The following is a 22,969-nucleotide window of genomic DNA, read 5'->3' as shown; positions in this document are numbered from 1 at the left end:
TTTTCAAAATCAGTAAGTTTTGGTCAAGTTTCAGACAAATTTATATGCATATATATAATCACTACATAAATAAAAATTACAATTTAAAATACTTTGTGTCATTTTAAAGAAATCTCTATTAGAAAAAAATGTATTTCCAGTTGGTTCTGATTTCAGTAACCAGGCAAACTCTTAAAAGCCCAAAGATTATGATACCAGTGAGATTTCTTGAGTGCTTAGTTCAGCCTTTGGAAGTACTTGTATCTTCCATGTAATACTTCAAAGAACTATGACTTAAATAATCACTGCGTAAAAACTGGCTTATGTATTGAAAAAAAAATCTTGGAAGTAACCAAAAAGTGATTCAAATGCTTTTACTTACAATTTGGAATCTACAATTCCTTGTACAATTGTTTATAATCTGAAACTTCATTAAAATAAATATATTAAGAGTGAATGAACTCATATTTGTGAGTTTTACCCCTAACACATAAGAGTTAATTTTGCAACATAGAATTAAACAAGATATTTCTAAATGTATGCATTCATTTTTGAAACTTTATTCAAACGTTTAAAATTTCAAGGAAAATAAATAGCAATTACACTGTTTAAATGAACGAAAAATATAAAAACAGAGTAGGTTTAAAATTTTTATCCCCAAATTATAACTAGATTCTCACATTAATTTTTAAATTACATATATAAAGCAATTTACAACACTAGAATGAGCTCTTCCTCACAAAAAAATTTGGAGACAAATGAATTACAGTAATTAAATGTTCTCATTTTCATAAGATTTGATTAAATTTTCATTATGTAGCTATTATACACAGTAGCATATTAATAATAGAAAATTAGACTTGATTTTTTTGAAACTTCTTCAGAGGTTAGAAATATAGGATGACTCTCAAAGATGACATTCTTTGTTCTGTCACTAATATGTTTATGGACATAATGTAGGGCAAGCCATTTTCAAGTAAAATTTTTTATAAGGTACTATAATATTCATCAAACTAACTTCAAAAAATCAAGATTGCTATGGTATAACAAAAAGTAAATATTGGGTCTTTGTTCCTAAGGCAGAGTTTTGAAAACCCTTGAAATCTCTTGAGAGATATCAGCATCTTTTGGGTGCTAATGAATGATGGGGGTGAGCAGAGGGAATAGGGGAGAGAGGAGGTGAGCAGGGTGGACAAGTCTGGAGAAAAGCCATGATTACAGGGTTGGAACCTTCATCCCCACTCCCACCTACAAGTCCACTCCCACTAAGGGGCGGGGGGTGGCACAGATTGAGTTCTATCACTATTGGCCAATGATTTAATCAATCACACCTTTGAAATGAAGCCTCCACTAAAACCCCTCACAGAGCTTCTGGGCTGGTGAACACTTTGAAGGGCAGGAGGGCAGACCCCAGAGAGGACATGGGAATTCTGCACTACTGCTACCCCAATCCCTTAACCTTCCCCATCTCCTCCATTTGGTTTTTCCTGAGTTGTATCCTTTAGAGTAAAGCTACAATTTTAAGTAAAGCATTTCCCTGAATTCTGTGAGATGTTCTGGTGAATCACTGTATCTGAGGGGTGGTTGTGGGAGCCCCTGAATTAGTAGTTCACTGGGCAGAAGTGTGGGTAGCCTGGGCAACCCACTCGAGGCTGGCATCCCAGTGGGAGGCAGTGTTGTGAAACTGAGCCCTTAACCTGTAGGGTTTATTCTAACTGCAGGAGTTAGTGTCAAGATTGAATTTAATTGCTAGACACTTAGTCGGTGTTGGAGAACGGGTTGAGGTGTGGAAAAGAACACATAACTGGTATCAGCAGTACTGTCTGAAAATAACACACAAGTGCCCAGAAAAGAACATTTTAAATTATACATAATCTTGCCACTAAAAGGTGACCATTATTCATTTTATAGTATATTTCCATTTAGTTTTTTTTCTGCATATATAATCAGTTATTTTTGAGAAATAAGAATGTTCATCTTATATCCCAAGAGGTATATTAGCATGCCGCTCTCCTATAAAGTATGCTTAATAAATTTTATGATATATAGCTTTGTATTTTATTTCCAGGAAGATAGCTAAATAACGAATTGTTTCTAAGGTATCAAAATGCATACCTTGTTATTACTTAAAGGAAAAAGAATTTTGTTGCTTAGGTAATTTTTATTGATGATTAATTCTTCTCTAAACTCTATAACCTATTTATTTTGCTTCTTAAATTCATGAAATTACACATAAAATTTACTAAATATGTACAAAATATAAAATATTTTGACTTATTAATAAAGTATTTGAATATTTTCATTTTATAAAAAGTATATATACTGTAAATCTTATAATATAATATACAGGCACACACCTATATATACATACATGTAGGTATGGATAGATTTTATAAGTAGAATATAAAGTTTATAACTAGTATATATATTAATATTTATATTAATTATATATTAATATTTATGTTAATTATATATTAATACCTATGTTGATTATATATTAATATTTATATTAATATATAAAAGGGGAAGTAGAGGATTAAAATAATCTTATAATAATGTTATATTTTTCAAAGTTATATAACTTTCTTTCCATATAGGTGAATGCTTCTAAATACAATGAATACTTACTACTTATGAGTCATGATAATTTATCGCATTACTTTAAAGGAAAACATCTGCTGGTCAATAAGTTAACAGAACTCAGTCATAATTTCATCATATAAAGGAAAATTTGTTTTGTCTATACACCTTCTTACATAAGACCAACCTTCACTTGTACACTAGATCCCATCCGCCCTTGCCTACTCAAATGTAGAAACCACACAATTTTCCCCTCTTGCCAGAATCAACTACTTGTGCATTCTTACCAGATTAAAAGGAGGAGGTTATAATCTCTATCATGCTTAAATTAATCAATCAATAAAACAAAATCCAAATTCCCTTGACCCTATATTTCCCTCCAGCTACTATACTTCTTCGCTCTTATTTACAGAAAAATATCTGTGGCTTTTTTTACATGTGGTTTTTAACTCCTTCTTCCTATTCTCCCCTCAACCCACTCAAATGAGGTGTTGTCAATCACTTTGCCAAAACAGCTTCTGAATGCACAAGGATCTCTATGTGGTCCGTGGTCAAGTCTAAGTTCCCATCTTAACTAAAAGACTTGATTCGCCTAGCTTCCAGGATCTCTAGCCTTCTTTCTATCTCACTGGCTGCTCTTTCTAAAACTATTTTGTAGGTTCTGCATTTCCAATATGTCTAAAAGAGTGACCCAGGGTTACAGCCACTGATCCTCTTATTGTATGTTTTTACTCTCAATTTCTTTATTTTACCCAGTATCATCAATTTAAAATAAAATCCACCTTGAGCAATTTTCCTACAATTGCAGCTAGTAGCCACACTCTTAGGTTCAAGGAGTGGCCAAGGGGCAGCTGTTTATGGGAGACACAGATGGAGCTTAGGTCTTTGCTGACATCATTGAGTTACTGAACCAACTCTGGAACCACCTACCTCTGGATTTTTTGTTCCATGTGTCATGATTTAGGCCGCCACATTGATCAGTATTTGATAGTCACACCGAGAGCTATCCTAACAGAAACATATTCTTGTGACTAGTGAGGGAAACCAGTCTGGTTGGAATATCACTATCTCATTTTTTTGCCCTATCTACATACTACTTTTACTATTTTACTATTGTTATTTTCCCCCAATCATCTCACTCTGCTTAATATTTAAAGGAAATGTATCACTGTGACAAATAAAAAACAGGATTATTTGACATAATAGAAAGAAATATATATAAAATGAAATCAATACTAAAAGAAAATAAAATATAGTGGTGCTTGGGTGGCTCAGTTGGTTAAGTGTCTGCCTTTGGCTCAGGTCATGATCTTGGGATCCTGGGATGGAGGCTCCCTGCTCAGCAGGGAGTCTGCTTCTCCCTCTCTCTCTGCCCCCTGTCCCTCCGCTTGTGCTCTCTCTATCTCTCTCAAGTAAATAAATAAAATCTTTAAAAAAAATAAAAATTAAAAATTAAATATAAAAAAACACTGCATGCAAAAATAAAACAAACCTATACACTGATGACTCCAAATTTAAATCTGCAGCGTTCATCGCTCTAACTGCCTACTCAACATCTACATTAAGATGTTTAGTAAGTCTCTCAAAGTTATGTTGTCAAAAAAAAAAAAAAAAAAAATCTCCTGACTGGCCTCTCAGGTGTTTTTCCTACAGTGTTTCACATCTTAGGATTAACAACTCACACTTCCAGTACCCTAAGCCAAAAACTTTGAAATCACAATCCACTCCTTCCTCTGACATTCTATATAAAATAAATTTGCAAATTCTATATAAGTTCTATTTTCAAAATAAATCCAAAATTTTAGTACTTCTCATTTATTAAATAAATTAGTGAATAATTAAAGAATAAAAATCAAATCAAAGTTCATATATTAAAAATTAAATATGTGAATAATATGGAACACAAATATTATTTACTTAAAATTATTCTCAGATTTCTACCACTTTTTTGAAAATCTGCACCTAAGTATTTTTAGGGAAAAAATGAGTCTAGTGACTTCAGAAATGTTGGTTTCATTAAAAAAAAAAAATTCCATTTACCAAGCGTTCTCAAAGTCTGACTGCACATTTCACATTGGATACAAAGGAAATCTGAGTCCAAGTCATATATAAAAAACAAAGGAGCTGCTAATTTTTATGTTTTTATTATAAAGAAGAACTATTTTTCCCTTAGGTAGTCTTTCAGGCTTTCTCATTCTTAGACTGCACTGCAATGGACTCTCCTAAATTTGACATAAAACTAATTATTTTGTGGAAAAGTGAAACTATTATTTAATCTCAAGGTATAATGCAGAACAGCTAAGTGTGCCTGTAACAGTCATCTTCAAACTGTTTTTCTCAAATGTCAGCTCCCAGTGTATAAAGTATGCTGAATACAGTGATGCATAAAACACCTGGCTCCTGGAAAGATCATAGGGGGATTTAAATGCATTTTAATGAAAAACCTTTAAAAAAAGGAGCCAACACTTCTACATGTCAGAAAACTTAAGATTACAGCCTAAATTGCATGATACAATGAGACTGGCAACAACATTTGCAGAATGCACATCTTTGTGAATCTGTGGCTGAAATTCACTTTCCAAATAAGTAATTGTTAAATGCTTTTACTGTTGAAATTAAGTTAATCAGTAAGGGACTGCCTACTACCTACTTCCTTAACCTGTTTGAAGCAAATCTAGTGATCTTATAGCAAGCAACACACAGAACTCCAAACAGTGTTGTTTAGTCTTCAAATACACCTGGATCATTTATGATAATGTTATTGTACATTTCCAGTGATTTTTAACCACAGACCAAGGAAATGGAGGAAGACTGGGGAAAATGAAATAACAGATGATATTCCTTTCAAAATTTTCTTGAACATTATTTTATTACAATGAATAAATAAATGAATTACTAGTTTTACTCTTTCTAGAGCTAGAGAGCTTATGGTATGTATGAGCATTAGGAAGTTTATCTGATAAAGAAAGATTTGGTAAAACACATCTTTAGTATAGTATGTTGATCCAGTAATCTTTTTACCAAAGAGGTGACAGTTTTTAAAAACAACATCACTAAATATTTAATATAATTAGAAATGTGTAAAATTTAAATTTGAATTTAGTAGTTTTGGTAGTGAAAGGTAAACTAAGAATGAAATCAATTGCTTGGAGATATAAGCTATTCCTTTTTAAGTCTGCATGGACTATTGGACTACACTGAGCTTCCTTCTAAAAAACTTAAATTGATATTTCAAAATTTTTATATCACTAGCTAATATTTTGAGAAAAATGAGAAAGTACTAAAAATATTTTCCTAAAAACTCATCCAGAAACTTTGAAGTGGATCAGTATTTTTGCTAAGTACAACACAGAACTAGATTTATTCTTCTCATAAAGGTTCAAACTCTTTTTGGGATACTGCTCTGACTACAGTATAAAGACAGTATCATTTGAAAAGGAGGCTCTCTTCTTTCCTGCGTGTGTCCTTTCTCTCTAGCTATATATACATATATGTCCATGTTAATATGTTAATATAAAGGAGAAAAATTAAAGGGTTAAAATATTCTTGTGATATTGTTGCATTTTTCAAGATTATTTCAATTTGCTCTTCTGCCTTCAATCTTTAGAACCCTACCACCCTTACGCTATAAATAATGTAATACTAGTAATAATGTAATAAGGTAACATCAAACTGAATGTAATTCTGACCTGACTGTTTCTACCAATACCTAGAAACATAGTCCTCAAAGTAAAAGTTACCTTCAAGAACAGAATAAGTTATTGTGGATGCTGGTAAGGTACAACATTTTTCTATTCATCCCTAAGCCTTCTTAGATTTCTTTATGTATGACATGTGTCCAAACTTACTAAGCATACTTCTTTTTCTTTTCTTCAGAACTAACTACAGAATTTGTTACTTAATTAAATGAGCATTTCCCTCCTAGAGACAATTCTTTCATAACAGAATAAGTTTGGCTTAAACTATATATATATATAATATATTTATAATTTACATATTTATATATATATATATATTTATACACATTCTTAATGACACCACATGGTAATCAAAGCCAGTCAAATTCTAATGGGATTTTAATATGAGATTGAGCAAATTTCACCATGGAAAGCACAAAGAACTAAAGACAGCAGTATTTTTTCACATAGTATTCAAAATAATCAAACCATCTTGTATGGGCACAAATTATGTGATGTATGCATTACACATATATTTAATTATCTCAAAACTCTACAAAGTAGATACAATTATCCCCAATTCCGAGGAGATACTGAGACAGAGAGCCATGATGAAACTTGCAAGGTAATGTAACAATGATTAGATGGATAGAAATTCAAACCCAAGTGTCTGACGCTGAATCATTACTCCCCTCTACTACTGTGCTTTCCTTTAGCAATTAGAGAACTGGGAAGAAGGAAGCAAAGTGAAGCTATTTCTTTAAACCACCTGACAATATGTATGCCATCCCATCACTCAAGCCAAACCTAGGTGAAGAGGAGAGACCAGAAATCAGAAAACATGTCTAAGCCAAAATGAGAAGTCCAGATGCAGAATTCTGTACATGGGAAAGGAGCTAAGGGACAGACAGAGAAGGGAAGCCTAAGTAGACTTCCTGTCACTCCATACAGGCACCAATTTTCTTTCTTAGCCCTAAAAACCTCTACCATTACTTTTCACTCTTTAAAGTACCTGTGATGTTATTAAACCAGTAATAAAAGAAATAGTTGATAACTATGCAAGCAATACATTTTTATTTTGAAGGTAAAAGTTAAGAGTGCTCTAAATGCTCCTCAAGAATTAAAGTTTTACATGTCATAATACTTCAGCAATAATATAATTTGATTCAATAACTGTTTTATTCCTATTTACACATATATGTATATATTTAAAATTAGTTTCTATTTTTGCTATGATTACTGTAAGCTCTAATTTCAACTTGTCAGAAACTCAACCAGAAAATTCAAATGAGTGGAATTACTTTTTTCCCCCAAATATAATTACTCATTTTGATGAAAAAGAGACAAAGACAAGTAAACAAAGAGCAAATAGAAATGTATTTTTAAATTTTGATTACGTTTTTGGGAATCTGAGAATTGGCATACCTCATTTCCTTGGTAATCATGTTACCTACACTAATTCACTCTATTATTATTTGTTCTGGAGTATATCAGTAATATAGTAATGAGCCAGCAAAATGAAAGCTCTAAACTAACACACACACACACACACACACACACACACACACACACACGTGTTTATTTTAATGACCGTGAAGTAAATTCTGTTTGTTTGTTTGTTTTTTAAGATTTTATTTATTCATTTGAGACACAGAGATACAGAGCGAGAGAAAGAGCATGAGCAGGGGGACAGGCAGAGACAGAGGGAGAAGCAGACTCCCCACTGAGCCAGGAGCCCAATGTGGGGCTCGATCCCAGGACCCTGAGATCATGACCTGAGCCGAAGGCAGATGCTTAACCATCTGGGTCACCCAGGCGCCCCTGTGAAGTAAATTTTGAATTAAAACATAATTAAATTATTTTTTAAAATAATAATTAAATTAATTAGGGTAAACTGGGAGTCAGCCAGGCATAGTGTTAGGGAAAATAAAGTCAGTAGAGAAACAGGAACAATAAAACCTGAAGTAAAGGGAGCCCATCTAGAATGGCCAAAGGGACAAATGGCTTAACAAGAGGCTAAGGAAAGAAAGGAGCAACTAGAACAGGAAGGCTTAGTGGGTCGGGGTAGTCTGGACTACTGTGTGAGAGTAACAGGAAGCCACTGAAGAGTTTTACCCAAGGCAATTGCATGATGGGATTTACGCTTTTCAAGAGATCACTCTGGCTGATGAAGGTAGGGGCAAGAATCAATATGGGAAAAGAAGTTACAAGACCACTGCAGTGTTTCTGCAGAAGTTGATGGTGGCTTAAAAAAATGGTGGCAGTGAATATGGGGAGAAGGAAACACATTTTAGATAAAGGACAGATCTATGTGTGAAAGAATACATATAATAAAGACAGTAAATATTTGATAAATGAATGAATGGTTTTAGAAAGACATTGACTTCCAAAAGTCCTTATATGGTGGGTTTTTTCTTAATAAATTGAGCAAGGTAGCCCATCTTATTCAGCATTTTACAAAAATACAAAAAACAAAAACAGGAAGACATTAACTTTTATGCCCTTTCCAGATAAATGATGCTTATGTCTCCAAAATACTCTCATACCACCCATAACATTTAAAAATAGATTTTACAAAGATCCTTATTTTTTTAAATAAAAAGGATACCAGATTTTGTGTTTTCCCTAATGTTCAAAATTATTATTACCTTTCTTAAATTCTTCTTTCCTAATCAATTATGCTCTGCTGATTTCTTTACACGTACTTCTTAAATGCTTAATATGTTTTCAATAAAATGAGATGTCCTTCAGAGTCTGGGAAGTTTTAAGGAATATTTTCTTGAGATTTCCTTCTTTTTATTTATTTATTTATTTATTTATTTATTTATTTATTTGACAGAGTGAGATACAGTGGGAGAGAGAGCACAAGCAGGGGGAGCAGGAGAGGGAGGAGAAGCAGACTCCCCGCTGAGCAGGGAGCCCAATGCGGCGCTCGATCCCAGGACCCTGGGATCATGACCTGAGCTGAAGGCAGACGCTTAACGACTGAGCCACCCAGGCGCCCCTTGAGATTTCTTTCTTATTTTCTCTCTTCAACATGTCCCTATATCCTGCAGATGGCCACCTTTCCTACTTCATAGAGGAGAGCAGGCAAAAATTCCTCAATTTACTGCCCTGCCCTGGTTCCTCCAACATAATCTACATCACACCTATTATTTATTTCAACCAGTCTCAGTGGAAAAGAATCCTCCTTCCCAGCTTCTCTTACCTTGGTAGAAAAGTGTCCTTCATGTAATCTAATAGAGTGGAATGCTTGACCACTGTTCTGGAGATCTACAATCTCTACCCTACAATTCCTCAGGTCACAGTTATAACAATCATTCCCTTTCCCATGCTTCTAACCATTCTATTACTGGTTCTTCCTCATCAGCATGTCTGTATTCATGCTTTTTCTATTTTGAAACCACCCTCTCTAACAACTACTTAATGTCTCTCCTTGCTTTATTGACTCTTTAAAAAAAAAAAAAAAAATCATCAAAAGCTGTATATATTCCTCTGGTCATTTGATGGTTGGGTATTTCATTATTATACCCATTTTATTTCAATTTTCTTTTTTTAAAAAATAGTTAATACCTTCATTTATTTTTAAGTAAGTTCTGAGCCCAATGTGGGCTTGAACTCACCACCCCAAGATCAAGAGTCACATGTTCTACTGACTGAGCCAGCCAGGTGCCCCATTATTATACCCATTTTAAAGATGACAGGAAGGCTCAGCAAGTTTAAATAAAATTCCCAAAGGCTATATAAACTATAAAACAGTTTGGACAGAATTTAAATCAAGATATTCTCTTTACTTTGTAATGTAAAGCTTAATGCCATCAATGTCATTACATGAATTATTGCCTTTTATGTGTTTGTTTTTTTAAACTATAACATCATAAAGATTCAACCCATATCACTTAAAGAAATATACATGAATAAATACAGAACAAATTGATCTTTTAAAATATGTGACTGTACTAAGTACAAGAACTTTTCCCCCTGATTCTTAACATTATAAAAGCTGTTACTAAATATCAAAGTATTTACTTCTGATAGTACATTAAAAACCTAACATAAATGGTAATAAAGCATTACTTGCACTTTGCTTTATACTATAAAATAATAGATACAAAGATGTTGTAATTTACACTAAGGGGAGTAAAAGTATGATGTGACAGAGAAAACATATTTTATATGCCTATTTATTTATTTATGCAAATTCAATTTCATCAGGAAAAGATGGCACAAGGAACTAATTACTACAGTTTAGAAGGGCAGTCTAATTGTACACAATTCAACAAAATAATGACTATTACCTCAACTCAGTAACATTAAGAACTACAAAAGCCTACTACTCATAGTAGATAATTCCTAGTTTGCTACATTACATTATTTTTTCTAATTTCTTAGCTACCCTTTTCAATTAAGTTAGACAGATGGTTCCTTCAACAAAATTAACTGCTTCATGTCAATACACTTTTGTCACTAATGTCTTTAATTTATTGCTTTATCCTATAAACATTCATTAAGGGCCTACTATGGGCAAGGAACTATGTCAGGAACTAAATGTAGAAAGATGGAAAATGAGTGACATAGCTGCTATCTGAGGTAGTTCAAGAAGAATGTTCAAAAGTCACAGGTGACCTCATGAAACTTCTGAAAGTACATTCATTGAAATAAAAACATTTAGCCAAGTTAATACACAGCATAGGCAAATTATATATAAATTGCAATTTAATACATAATATATTAATGACTAATGTACATCTCCACATTACTATCTTTCCCAAATGTCACGGCCTCTGAAGGAACAAGATAACATTTTTGGTTATACTGAGGAACTATTTTTCTTTTCAGAAAATGTAAATTAGCTTCTTTTTGTGTATATACAAAAGTGCTACTAGTGTGGAAATGAATGTGAATATTTTCATATCTCTGCATGGCAAGGGCTTTCTGAGCATAGAAAAACAGAATTTGGGTTAAAGGACAAACCTTGGAAGTTGAAAGATGGCTGAATAGATAGCAAGAGACTTTTGGAGTGATTAACCTCCCAGGAGGGAAACGTTAACATTTCAAAGGGGGCTGAAGCCCGGAGCGCTGTATTTATACACCATAGGATTTTACATCAGGAAGTTGTGTTTTCTCTTCCTCTCTCAGAAGGAGAGGAGGGCAGCTATATAAGAGGTCCTCTACAAATGCCCAGATCAATAATCTTGGGGGTTCCTCTCCTGTGGTAGAAAATCTCCCTTTTAGTACTTGCAGGGGCCACCATCTGACTCTCTTCACAGTGCTCCTGAGGGGGAGATGGAGTGTTGGAACAGGTATGGTTATTGCTCCAAGAAACAACAGGCTGCCCAGATACAGATACTTTGTATTTGCTTTCAGGACAAAATACATAAATGTACATATTAAAAACTTATCATGTTGCAAATCAGAGTGTAGGGGAAAAAGTTTTTTTGAAGACAGCTTCATTCTACTGAATGAAGATCAAGTCATCTCAACAGTCAATAGATGACCTTTTCGGCAAAGACAACACATTGATCCTCTTCATTTTGTCACAAGATTTCAGTAGAATTAAAAGTGGGGATAATTTAGGGTACCAAAATTAGGTTGGCTAAAGAGAACAAAAAAGAAAAATCACTTACTTGATATTATCAAGGCAGCCCGATTCAGGTTTCAGAATGGCAGTATGATGAAACATTTTATATAGAGCAATCCCAAGGAAGATTACATTAAGCTGGAATGTAAAAAGTACTGTTATGTAGCATAACTGGAATATAAGAAAAAAAGGAAGTCTATTCTCTATAACAGATGAATTGTTCTGGGAAATTAGATCTCACTATACTTACAAAGGAACTTGATCATAGATGATTGCCTAGTATTTTAGTAAAGGCAAGAAGCTACTTTAGGGAATTGGGATACCAACGAGTTACAAAGCACTATTATGCCAAAATACGAACAAATACAAAATCAGCAGCAGTTGGAATGATGCTGTGGAAATTGTAAAGCAAGTCAAAGCCAAGTATATGTTTAAAAAATATATATACGGGTGTGTTACTCTTTCTACCATCTGAACAAAGCCCCGAATTCGTTGTTTAGGGATATATTTTGAAATGCTACGTTACAAAATCATAAATACTAAAATCAATACATTTTTGAATAGCTAGATCAAAAGGATTATAAAATGGTGGCTAATTCTAATGCTACATCAAACTAGGATTAAAGTCCCAGAAACCCCCAGTGATACTGTCTTGTCAGTGGAAGCAGAGAGAGCACAGGACTTAAAACAAAAAGTTCCAGGGTGAATTCTATATATCACATATATGTAAACTGTATAGAAAAACCACATATTGAATTGCCCTTTGTGACCTGGCTTGTTTATATGTTCCAAAATTTAGGATTGGTAAGGACTAGGAAAAATCCAATTATAAGCCCTACTGAAGTTCTCTCAATAATACAGTTCTATAATCCTTTATCAAATCCAAAAAGTTTGAAAAGTGTAAAAAAATTAATTGAGTGGCCAAAAAAGTCTAACCTTAACTAAACCCATTTGGTGGGAAAACCTGATTTGTACTGACATAAAGGCTCTTCTGTCTTTATTCCACTTGCTCCTACTTTTCCAATTTTTTTTTTCTGTTGAATTATTACTGTGTTTGGTTTCAGAGTCCTGCCTAGTCCCTACTGTGAGTATTGGTTGATGTGTTTGATTTTGGGCAACTGCTTATTCTCTACAAGGAATATTATATAATATGCAATACATGTACCATATTATCTTTCTAAAGTCTGAAAACTTTCTGAATTCTAAAATATACCTGCTTCAAGGGATTTCAGATAGTGAATTGTAGACCTATATCTTATTCAAAATCAAGAGGCCATTTTATTTTAAAAAATGGAGAACAATTTTGTATTATAAAGCAATGAGTACATAAATAATAATACCAATATTAGGATAAGTAATTCATATGTGAAATAATCAAGACATTATGCATCTAAAAATACAAAAGGAAGTATGGGTCCAGAATGTTTGCTTAACTAATTTGTGCCATTCTCAAGTGAAATGCTTTTGGATTTTAAAGTTTTTGAGATGTTTATAAAAAACAAAACTGGAAGGAATAGTAAGGTATAGTGCCGCATTTCCAATTTCCGATTCCATTCATAATTCAAATTATCCAAATGAAAAAGAAAGGAAATATATTGTTGTGAAACTTGAAATCATCACTGTTTAAAAACCTACAGAACCAAATGGCTTTTGTGAGATCGGGCTGTTTTCTTCGGCAACATTTTTGATTAAGTATTTTACAATATAAAAGTAGACTAGAATGAGTGTCTCATTGCTTGAGTTATATAGGGTCAGATAAGTAGATGCTTTGCCCAAAATAATCTATGTGAATCAAAGGTAGTCAATGCAAGGATGGCGGAAGTTTTAGTTCTTGACCTGGGAAACACAGAGTTAATGAGGAGTTCTTACCATAATTATCAAGGTCGCTGGTCCTATAAAGCTCCAAATGAAGTAGGTATCAAGTCGGAGCCAACATCTGCAATGAGACACAAGGGAGAGAAAGCATTCAAGGACTGGCTGTGGGACATACATCAAGAGTGAACGAGTGACAGAGAAGAATGTGAACTGCAAAGCATTCCACTGGGAGACAGGAAATATTACATTGCTTGTTCATTTAAATGCTGAATTATGTGCCCAATTTCTGACAGCACTATTGATGGAGTAAGATAATTACCCCTGGAGGAAGCAAGGAAAAAATGGCACTAGGCCTATTTGCTAAGGCCTTTTGTGTCTGTCATAGAAACCTTAGGAAAAAAAAAAGGAAAAGAGAGAAAAAGCCATACACACAGCCATTAAATCGAGTAGCTTTAAGCTATCCTTTTCTCTCCAATTATATGTGCTACATAACCTGTCTATCAGCTGTCAGGCAAAGTGACATTTTCCTGTCAAGAAGATCTGAGGAAATTCAGTACAAAGAAGAAATAAATTTGGTATCAGAAGATTGAAGTTTAATTAGGTTGGGCAGCCAACCTTTGAGAGTTCTTGAGTCTTAACAAAGTGCATTGTTACTCCCAGTGCTTCCAGGATTGCAAATGATCCTGAGCATCCCGTGAAGTTGATTCATGACCCAAAAGTAAATTATTAATCACTTAATTTCAGTTACATTTAATAGTCCCCCAATTCTTAAAGCCTCTGGGAAATTACATTTTCATTCTTCAGGATGACAGGAAGACAAAATGGAAGTGACTAGTTATGAACAAGATTAATGTAAATTTTGAACAAATCACATTTGATGTTAAAACTCATATCTTGAATTATTTGCCATTTTGCTATATTTGAGGCATAAGTAAAAAGAAAACATCTCCAGTGGAAAATCGTCAAGAGTGGTTTTGCTAAGTGGCCTAAAACTGCGAATCCGAAGTATGTAAATACCTCTTGATTATTATGAAAACGTTACTTAAACCTCAGAATGAATGGAATACCAGAGACGCTATGAAGAAAGGAACTTATCAATGTCCATCAGTAGAGGAATGGGTCAATAAAATGTTTTCATATGATGAAATGTTGTAAAACAGTTAAAAGGGAGGAGGTGGATTTTTATATGTCAATAGGATAGATCACGATAACAAAGTTAGTGAAAAAGTAACATGAAGCATCTATGCCCTATACCTTTGAACCACACGGGTTTGAACGGTATGGGTACACTTATATGTGGGTTTTTTCCCAATAAATACAGTACAGTACGGGAAGTATATTTTCTCTTCCTTAGGATTTTTTCTTTTCTTTTTTTTTAAAGATTTGATTTACTTATTTGAGAGAGAGAGAAGAGTGAGAGAGAGAGAGAGCACGAGGGAGTGGGCAGAGGGAGAGTGAGAAGCAGGCTCCCCACTGAGCAAGGAGCCCAACGACACAAGGCTCTATCCCAGGACCCCCGGATCACGACCTGAGCCAAAGGCAGACGCTTGACAGACTGAGCCACTCAGATGACCCGGATTTTCCTAATAATATTTTGTTTTCTCTAGCTTATTTTAGTGTAAGGACACAGTATATATTATATATAACATACAAAATATATGCTAATCAACCTTTGATATTATTGGTAATGCTTCTGTCTGATCAATGGTAAGCTATTAGTAGTTAAGTTTTGGCTGGGGATCCAAAGTTAAATGGAGATTTTTGGACTGCATGGGGGTCAGCATTCATAGCTGTTCAAGCTGTGTATTTAAAATAATACTCATATTATTGATAGATACACATATGTAATTTTTTTTAATTGAAAGGGACTAAAACTAAAACTAAAATTGAAAGGGCTTAACTATATGTTTTATTTTAATAATTACTGGAAGCAACATGCCAAAATGCAATAGCTTAACATCTGAGTGATAGAGGCAGTGATGTTTATTATGTTTTTCTTTTTCTTTTCTGTAACTTAATTTTTTTAAAAAAGGTTAAAATCTAGATTCTTAGGCAAAACAAAAATAACCATATATCCTGAAAAAAAACAATTTTAAAACAACAAAATCTGACTTTCTTCTCCTGAGTATACGCAAACTAATTTCAATAGAAATATAATATTTGTACTCCAAAAAGAAACTGATTACAAGTTCACATTTTTTACATAGATGATTTTATTCAAGATAAACATAATAATCCTATTTGAAAAAGTGTTATTAGGGAAGAAATCCATACTTAAACTATTAGCTACTAGTTTGAGTAGTTATCTTCTCATTGGTCTGTTCCAAAAATGTGGTCATGGATAATAAAAGTATGGTGCTGCCAATAAGCAGAAACAAATTAGAAAATTCAAGTTTGAAATATGAACATTATCTTCATGCTGACAATAGGCTAGCTTGTTATCATCCTAATAAAGGTGTGTGTATGTGTGGAGGGGGGAAGACCAGAGCAGGGGAATGTTCGTGAGTCTCTCTTGTTCTCAACAAAGACAGTATTTTCCCTCAAGATAAGAACAATAAAAGACAAAGCATGGACATTTTACCAGATTAAACACACATGCGTGTGCATGCAAACACACACACACACACTCCAAGAATTCTGCTGAAATTATAACATGATAGAATACTAATAATAAATTTTAAAATGACTGTTCCTAGTATAGCCCCTGTTCCTTTGTAGGTCAAACAAGTTTTTAAGAGCTAATCTGAGAAGTAAAACACATTTTCAGCAAATTCTTTTTAAAGGAAAATGTGCTTCTTCTGAAAAATGTTATTCTACAGGTTAAGTGCTTCTTATACAAATAATTTAAATTATATTATTACAGAGTACCTTAGACTAGGTAGGGGATTTTAAAATGTTAAATAATCTCACCTTAAAATAAAATAATGTTATTAAATTTTAGCCTTACAAAGCTTTACTTTTTTGAAAACAGTTTCAGCAAATGCTTAGTTGGAAATAAACATGCTTTTGGCACAGTGATCTTTAAATGTGGAACTGAAATTACTTTAGAAGTTATTATTTTTTTTATTTTTTAAGAAAACGCTTCAATATCTATTTGGTATAATAGATTTAAATTCCCTTTGGAATTGAACAGTGTAAGAGGCAATATGAAACACTTAAAATGTACCGAGTAAATCATCCCTTCATGAGAGCTGCCTGGGCTTGACTATCTTCTGGAAGGCAGTGTGGCAAAATCCCTTTTCTAATTCGATTGCCATATGGCCATACCTGCTGTTGTTTTTGGCCACATGCTGGCTTTCTCAGAGCTTTCTATAGTTCCTCTCTTTCTCATTAACTACCTTAAAAGTTTGCATGATTCCTGCCATGAGTTCCCTGTGCCAATGTTGGAAGAATTCACCCTGGCTTGAAGGTAAAGCAGAATATTATGTGGGGTGTTCATTATATGCTTGGGCATATATATCCCACATCATGGTATTCTAGAAGTCTAGGCCATTCAATGTCAGTTGGATATAGTGAAAATGTACTAGTTAAGAGGAGACAAATGCTAGAGAACAACTTATTACACTAAGCCCAGTAAAGTCCAGCTTGCAAATGGCCAGACAGACCTGCTATTGAAGAATATAATTTATCTGAAAATTGCCTTTATCCACTAAGCAACATTTAATTTGTGAGATCATTAATTTTAATATACCATTCTTGTTAATATTTAAGATATGTCAATTTCTTTTTTTAATGAAAGTCATATGAATATAATTTATAAAGTATGTTTATAGCAGTACTGTAACAAAAGAGATGACTTGCAGTTGAAAAACAAGTACTTTCTAACCTTACTACATGCTTATTTGAAGTAATACTGAAAAATCTTAAAAGACCAGACATATTTCGGAATTCAAAGGAGTACTTGTCATATATCATAAGGCTTGACTTTTTTTTCTCATCTGCCTAAATACAAAGATGTCACAAAAATTCTCTTTTTGTAGCATTTTTTTTCAAATCGTAAAAGCAACATATAATGTTATATATTTGATAAAGTCTTACGACATTAATTTAATATTCTAAAGAACTGGTGAGGGGTGCCTGGGTGGCTCAGTCGGTTAAGCGTCCGTCTTCGGCTCAGGTCGTGATCCCAGGTTCTTGGGGGATACATATGTATTTACTCCCTGGCATCGGGCTCCCTGCTCAACGGGGAGCCTGCTTCTCCCTCTCCCTCTGCTGCTCCCCCTGCTTGTTCTCTCTCTCTCTGTAAAATAAATAAATAAAATCTTAAAGAAAAAAGAACTGGTGCTAATCCAGAAGGACATATTATTCTCTTCCAGAATTATTGTCTTCCAAAATCTAAGAAACATTATTGCATATTAAATAATAACATGCTGATATCTGGATCAGTCTTCCTCAAAAATATCTGTTACCAATCCAGCAAGTACCACATTCATGTTTACTCAGAAAAGAGAAAAATAAAATAATGAAACAACTTAATTTCTCAAAACAGGACAACCGAAAACCGTACTTCTAAAGCTTATTCTCTTCTACTATTAAATTACTCACCACTTTATTTTCATCAGTCATTTTAAAAATGTATGATTCTGTATTTAGAAAAATGGTAAACCAATTACCCAACATAAATAAATGCCATTTAAAACCTATGTTTTACAAAGCTTTTAGATGACAGTAACATTACCAGAGTGTAGTTTCTTATTCTAAGTTAGCATGTTTAATATAGTGTCATTAAAATGCTTTGGGACATTGTATTTTTGTCGCCTATTTAATTCGCTCTTATCAAAGTAGACATCTGACTATTCACCAGTTTTTTGAAATAACATAAGTTCACAATGGTGTTTGCTTCATTTTCTACAGGACCCTAAATCTCAGATGGAGCCATCCTTGGTGAGTATTCAATGTAGCCTGTAAACAATCTTTGGCTACTATTAGACCATAAAATTTACAAGGCTTAATTATATCAGGTTGTTTATGAGTGTTTATATAATATATAATCTTTTTTTTCTCTGTAACATATGCAGATCTCTTTATAATTCTACTACATATATCTGGGAAGATTGAGAGAGAAAAAAAGGAATAAAGAGAACTGGGGCAAAAAAAAAAAAGGAAGAGAAGAGGAAAAGGGACAAATATATACTTCAGGCATAGTAACTCCAGTTCTAAGCTTACTGCGTAATATGTCTGTTAGGTTCTTTTAATGCCATTTTCATCACAGCACACTCATGCATCTAATCTTGAAATACTTTGTGAGCAAGTACATGAACTGGAAAAAATATTGGCAGAGCGATGCGGGAATGGATTGTGACCCGTGGTAGTCAAGACTAGCATTTGTGGTTCAGCTACAGTTTTGGATCTTAGAATTCAAAACTAGATCTCATACATAAAATGCAGGTTATGTTGTCTTCATGTCCCCAATATGTTATTTTCTTAAAAACTAAGTTTTTCATTATTTCTTCAGCAAAATACATCCTACATTTTTTATGGTGGACTACAAGGGTTAGAAAAGCACTATCTGTTTTAATTTATTAATACTAAATGTTGGAATAATTCCCACAGTCCCACGTTGCTTAAATTAATAGAGGCAGCAGCACAAGAACTGTAAACAGAACTCTATAAATGGATGCTTTTAATACAACTTATTTTACAACTAAAACAATGTTGCTAATCATAAAGTTTGTACTCCTTCATTTGGATCAGCCAAATAAGAGTACCAATAATAATAATAGTTCTAATTTAATAAATGTTTATATATGCCAGAGACTTTATACATATGCTTGCTTAAATATATATACATACATATGCACAGACATATATACATATGTATTTACTCACATACGCAAAAATACATATTCTCAAACTTTGTAATAGTTTTGCAAGGTGTTTACATAATAACTGCCACATTATAGATTGGAAAATGAAACTCAGGAAAACTAAGTGACTTGCCCATAGCCACATGACTGATAATTAGTTGAGCCAAATTTTATCCTAGTCTACCTGACTCCGAAGTTCCTGGCGCTACTATGTGTTTCTCAAAGAAAACAATGAGTTACAGAATAAATGAAAGTTCTAGTTTTGCTGAAATTTATAAATTCTCAATGAGTAGATGAGAAATTTATATGCTGTACAGAAAGCATAGATTGTTGAAACATGTCTCAAGTAAAAATATTCAATCTTTTAAAATATAAAGTCATCTCTTGGTAAGTTAGTAAAAATTTTAGTATTTTTAAGCAGCTTTATTGCAATATAATATATTATAAATCATCCATTTAAATATACAATTCGATGTTTTTAGTCTATTTAAAAGTTGTAAAATTATCACCACAATCTAACTTTAGAATATTTTCATGGCACCGAAATGAAACCTTGTACCCACCTAAAGTCACTCCTCACTGTCTCTACCAAATTCACTCACAATGGCTTCCCTACCCACTCCCCAGTCCTAGGAACCACTATAATTTTCTCTCTAAAGGTCTACCTGCTCTGGATGTTTTATATAAATGGGATCATACAATGTACAGTGTTTTATGACTGGATTATTTCATTTAACATGATGTTTTTATGGTATGATCATCCTGTAGCATGCATCAATACTTCATTCATTTTCATTTCCAAATAATGTTCTATCATACAGATATACCACATTTTGTTTATCTTTTCATCAAATGTTGGAGAAAGTGTTTCCACTTTTTGGATAATATAAATAATAACACTCATATACAAGTTTTTGAACGAACCTAGATTTTCATTTTTCTTGGGTAAATACCTAGAATTACTGGGTCATATAATAACTATGATTAGCATTTTGAATATCTGTCATACTGTTTCCCAAAGTAGCTAGCTACACAATTTTACATTGCCACTAGGAATATGTGGGGATTCTAATTCGTCCACATCTTCATCAACATATGTTATTATCTGTCTTTTTTTACTGTAAACTTCTAGTGGGTGGAGTTATGATACAAAGTGATGTCTAGATGTGGAAGTTATCATATTTCTTTGGTTCCAATAAGAACTTAAGACCAACATTCAACTTCAGGGCCAACATTTAACCACATTTTGTAAATAACAGGACAGCAATCCAGATGTTCTCTTAAATAGTTCTGGTATGGCCAACTCCTTAACAGAAAAGATTATTCTCAACCCCAAATTCTTATATATTATGATAATTTTATGCCCAATCATAGGGTTCCCAAGTGATGAAATGATGACACAATAAGCCGTCAATCTCTAATACACATACACATAAATCATGCTCTTGGCCTTTAATAAAATAACATATAGACACACAGTATTCCTCACACACATAGTGAATAATCGTCTTGATATATGTTAGTGAAAAATACTTCTTCATTATCTATCCTATTTCCCATTGGTCAACCTAAAATCAAGGTAATTACATGTTCAGTAAGGTGGATGCTTCATATCAATGAAATGTTATAAGTGGGAATATTTTATAACATATAATAATATGCTTGGAGAACTACTCCAAATTAATATATAATTTCCTGTGAGTGGGTTGAAGTGCTTCGAAATTGTGAAACATACTAAATAAACATGCTGTGCATATAACTTGTAGATACTATCAAGTTCAATGTGTTTTGTTTGTTTGTCTGTTTAAGTAAATTCCACCCCCAATGTGGGGCTGGAATTCATGGCCCCAAGATCAAGAGTCTCATGCTCTACTGACTGAGCCAGCCAGGTGCCCTCATCAGGTTCAATGTTCTTTGGCTCAGCTCTTTCTTGAATAATACTATAATCTGGTATGTTAAAGAATCAATAATCACTTTTCTACCCAAATGATTATATTGGTTGAATAATGAAGTGAAAATAAGAAACTGGGGGTGGGGGCAGGGGATGGCTTTTAACTAGCAGAGGAGATCCTACCTCTTTTAGAGTTGTCCTTAAACTAGTGAGCTAGGGAGACAAATACGACTTAATAGATGACTTACAATAATTTACAGATCATAAAATTTGATTTCAATTATTTTTAAGACCTTGGTTATGCTTCTAGTACTCAAGGATGTTCTGATTCATTATAACTGTTTATGACCTAATTGACATCTTTTGGAAACCCCTTACAAATTTTCAAGCCCATATTTTAAGTCTTGGGCTATTCCTCAGGCTTCACTCCTTTCCAGAGCCCTCCTTCCTTCTGGAACCTGCTCCCACTCCTTTTCCAATCTACCCATCACATTAACCACTCTTTTTTCCATTGTATACTTGGATTGTGAGGAAAGCGGTATAAACTATAAATGTGATGTTCTCTTTAAATAAAAATTAACTGTTAAAACGGTTTGCATTTTTTTGATAATATTGAGGTAATTAAAGTTTACATGAACTAATTAGTTTCAGGTCATAAAATAAAAGTATCTAGCACAGAATTTCTAAATCAGCCATGTTTAAATTATTGCTAAGTCAATGCCAGCTTTTATCTTCTGACAGTATCATTTATTGGATGGCTTCACTGAATGTGCATATGAATAAGAGTATAAGAGAGACTAAGGGAAGATAAAAAAAAACAGAGATAAAATTGAATAAACGCCCATTGTTAACAGTGCAGTTTAGAACTGCAGTCCACTAGCTGAGAGTTGTTTTTTTTTTTGTTTGTTTGTTTTTTTATGATTGTACTGGTCTTTTAATCTAATTTTTTAAATGTCCAATTATTGTGACTAAATGTAATTCTAAATACATTCTCGAGATAATGTCAGTACAGATAAAAAGATTTGATTAAACACATCAAAAAATAATAATAAAATTCTCTTACAAGCCTTGCAAATTGATGGCAAACTAAGCAACTTCTCAAAATCAAATTATGTGTGCTTTGTGTGTATGTGTTCTGTACATAATAATCAGTTCAACAACCCTAAAATTTCATAGAAAAACACATCATAATCCACCAGTCAGATGGAATATGATAGTTACCACTATCTGTATCAAAATAACAGTTATCTAACCTACAAAACTAATTTTATTTCTAATTTTATCTCCTACCATTGATATGAATCTCTGCTTTTTAGAATTGTAAGCTATTATTATTACTGTTGTTAAAGGTTTCAGCGATAAAACCTCATTGTCAGTATAATAAAATATAATTAGATACATTAAGAGGAAAGAAAAGGGAAGAATGTTTATTATTATTTGGATTAGTATAATATGTATTCAATGGTTTATTCTAGATGTACTCTGAGTGGTTGAAACTGAAGTAAAAATTTAATAACAAAGTTCCAAAAATAAGTGAAATAAATTTCTGAGACATAAAAATTCATTGTATTGAGCTTAATAAGAATTTACAGAAAAGGGCTGAAAATATGTGTCTCCCTGAATTCTGGCTAATTCCAGT

The 22,969-nt window shown here is 33.1% G+C and overlaps 1 protein-coding gene across 25 annotated transcripts in view; it reads right to left on the bottom strand.

Moving 5' to 3' along the window:
* Positions 1 to 22,969, bottom strand: part of ADGRL3 (adhesion G protein-coupled receptor L3) — an 829,369-nt gene that overhangs the window by 80,445 nt on the left and 725,955 nt on the right. For all 25 annotated transcript variants that reach the window (XM_078068714.1, XM_078068715.1, XM_078068719.1 and 22 more), the window contains 2 exons: positions 13,687 to 13,753; positions 11,864 to 11,955 (listed from right to left, as the gene is read on the bottom strand). In XM_078068714.1, coding sequence (XP_077924840.1) covers positions 11,864 to 11,955; positions 13,687 to 13,753 — 159 coding nt within the window. The remainder of the gene's footprint in view (positions 1 to 11,863; positions 11,956 to 13,686; positions 13,754 to 22,969) is intronic.

The sequence above is a fragment of the Halichoerus grypus genome, chromosome 3 (genome assembly GCF_964656455.1).
Source record: "Halichoerus grypus chromosome 3, mHalGry1.hap1.1, whole genome shotgun sequence".
NCBI classification, from domain to species: Eukaryota; Metazoa; Chordata; class Mammalia; order Carnivora; family Phocidae; genus Halichoerus; species Halichoerus grypus.
The sequence above is the reverse complement of the archived record's forward strand: the minus strand, read 5'-3'. Positions and strand labels throughout refer to the sequence as shown.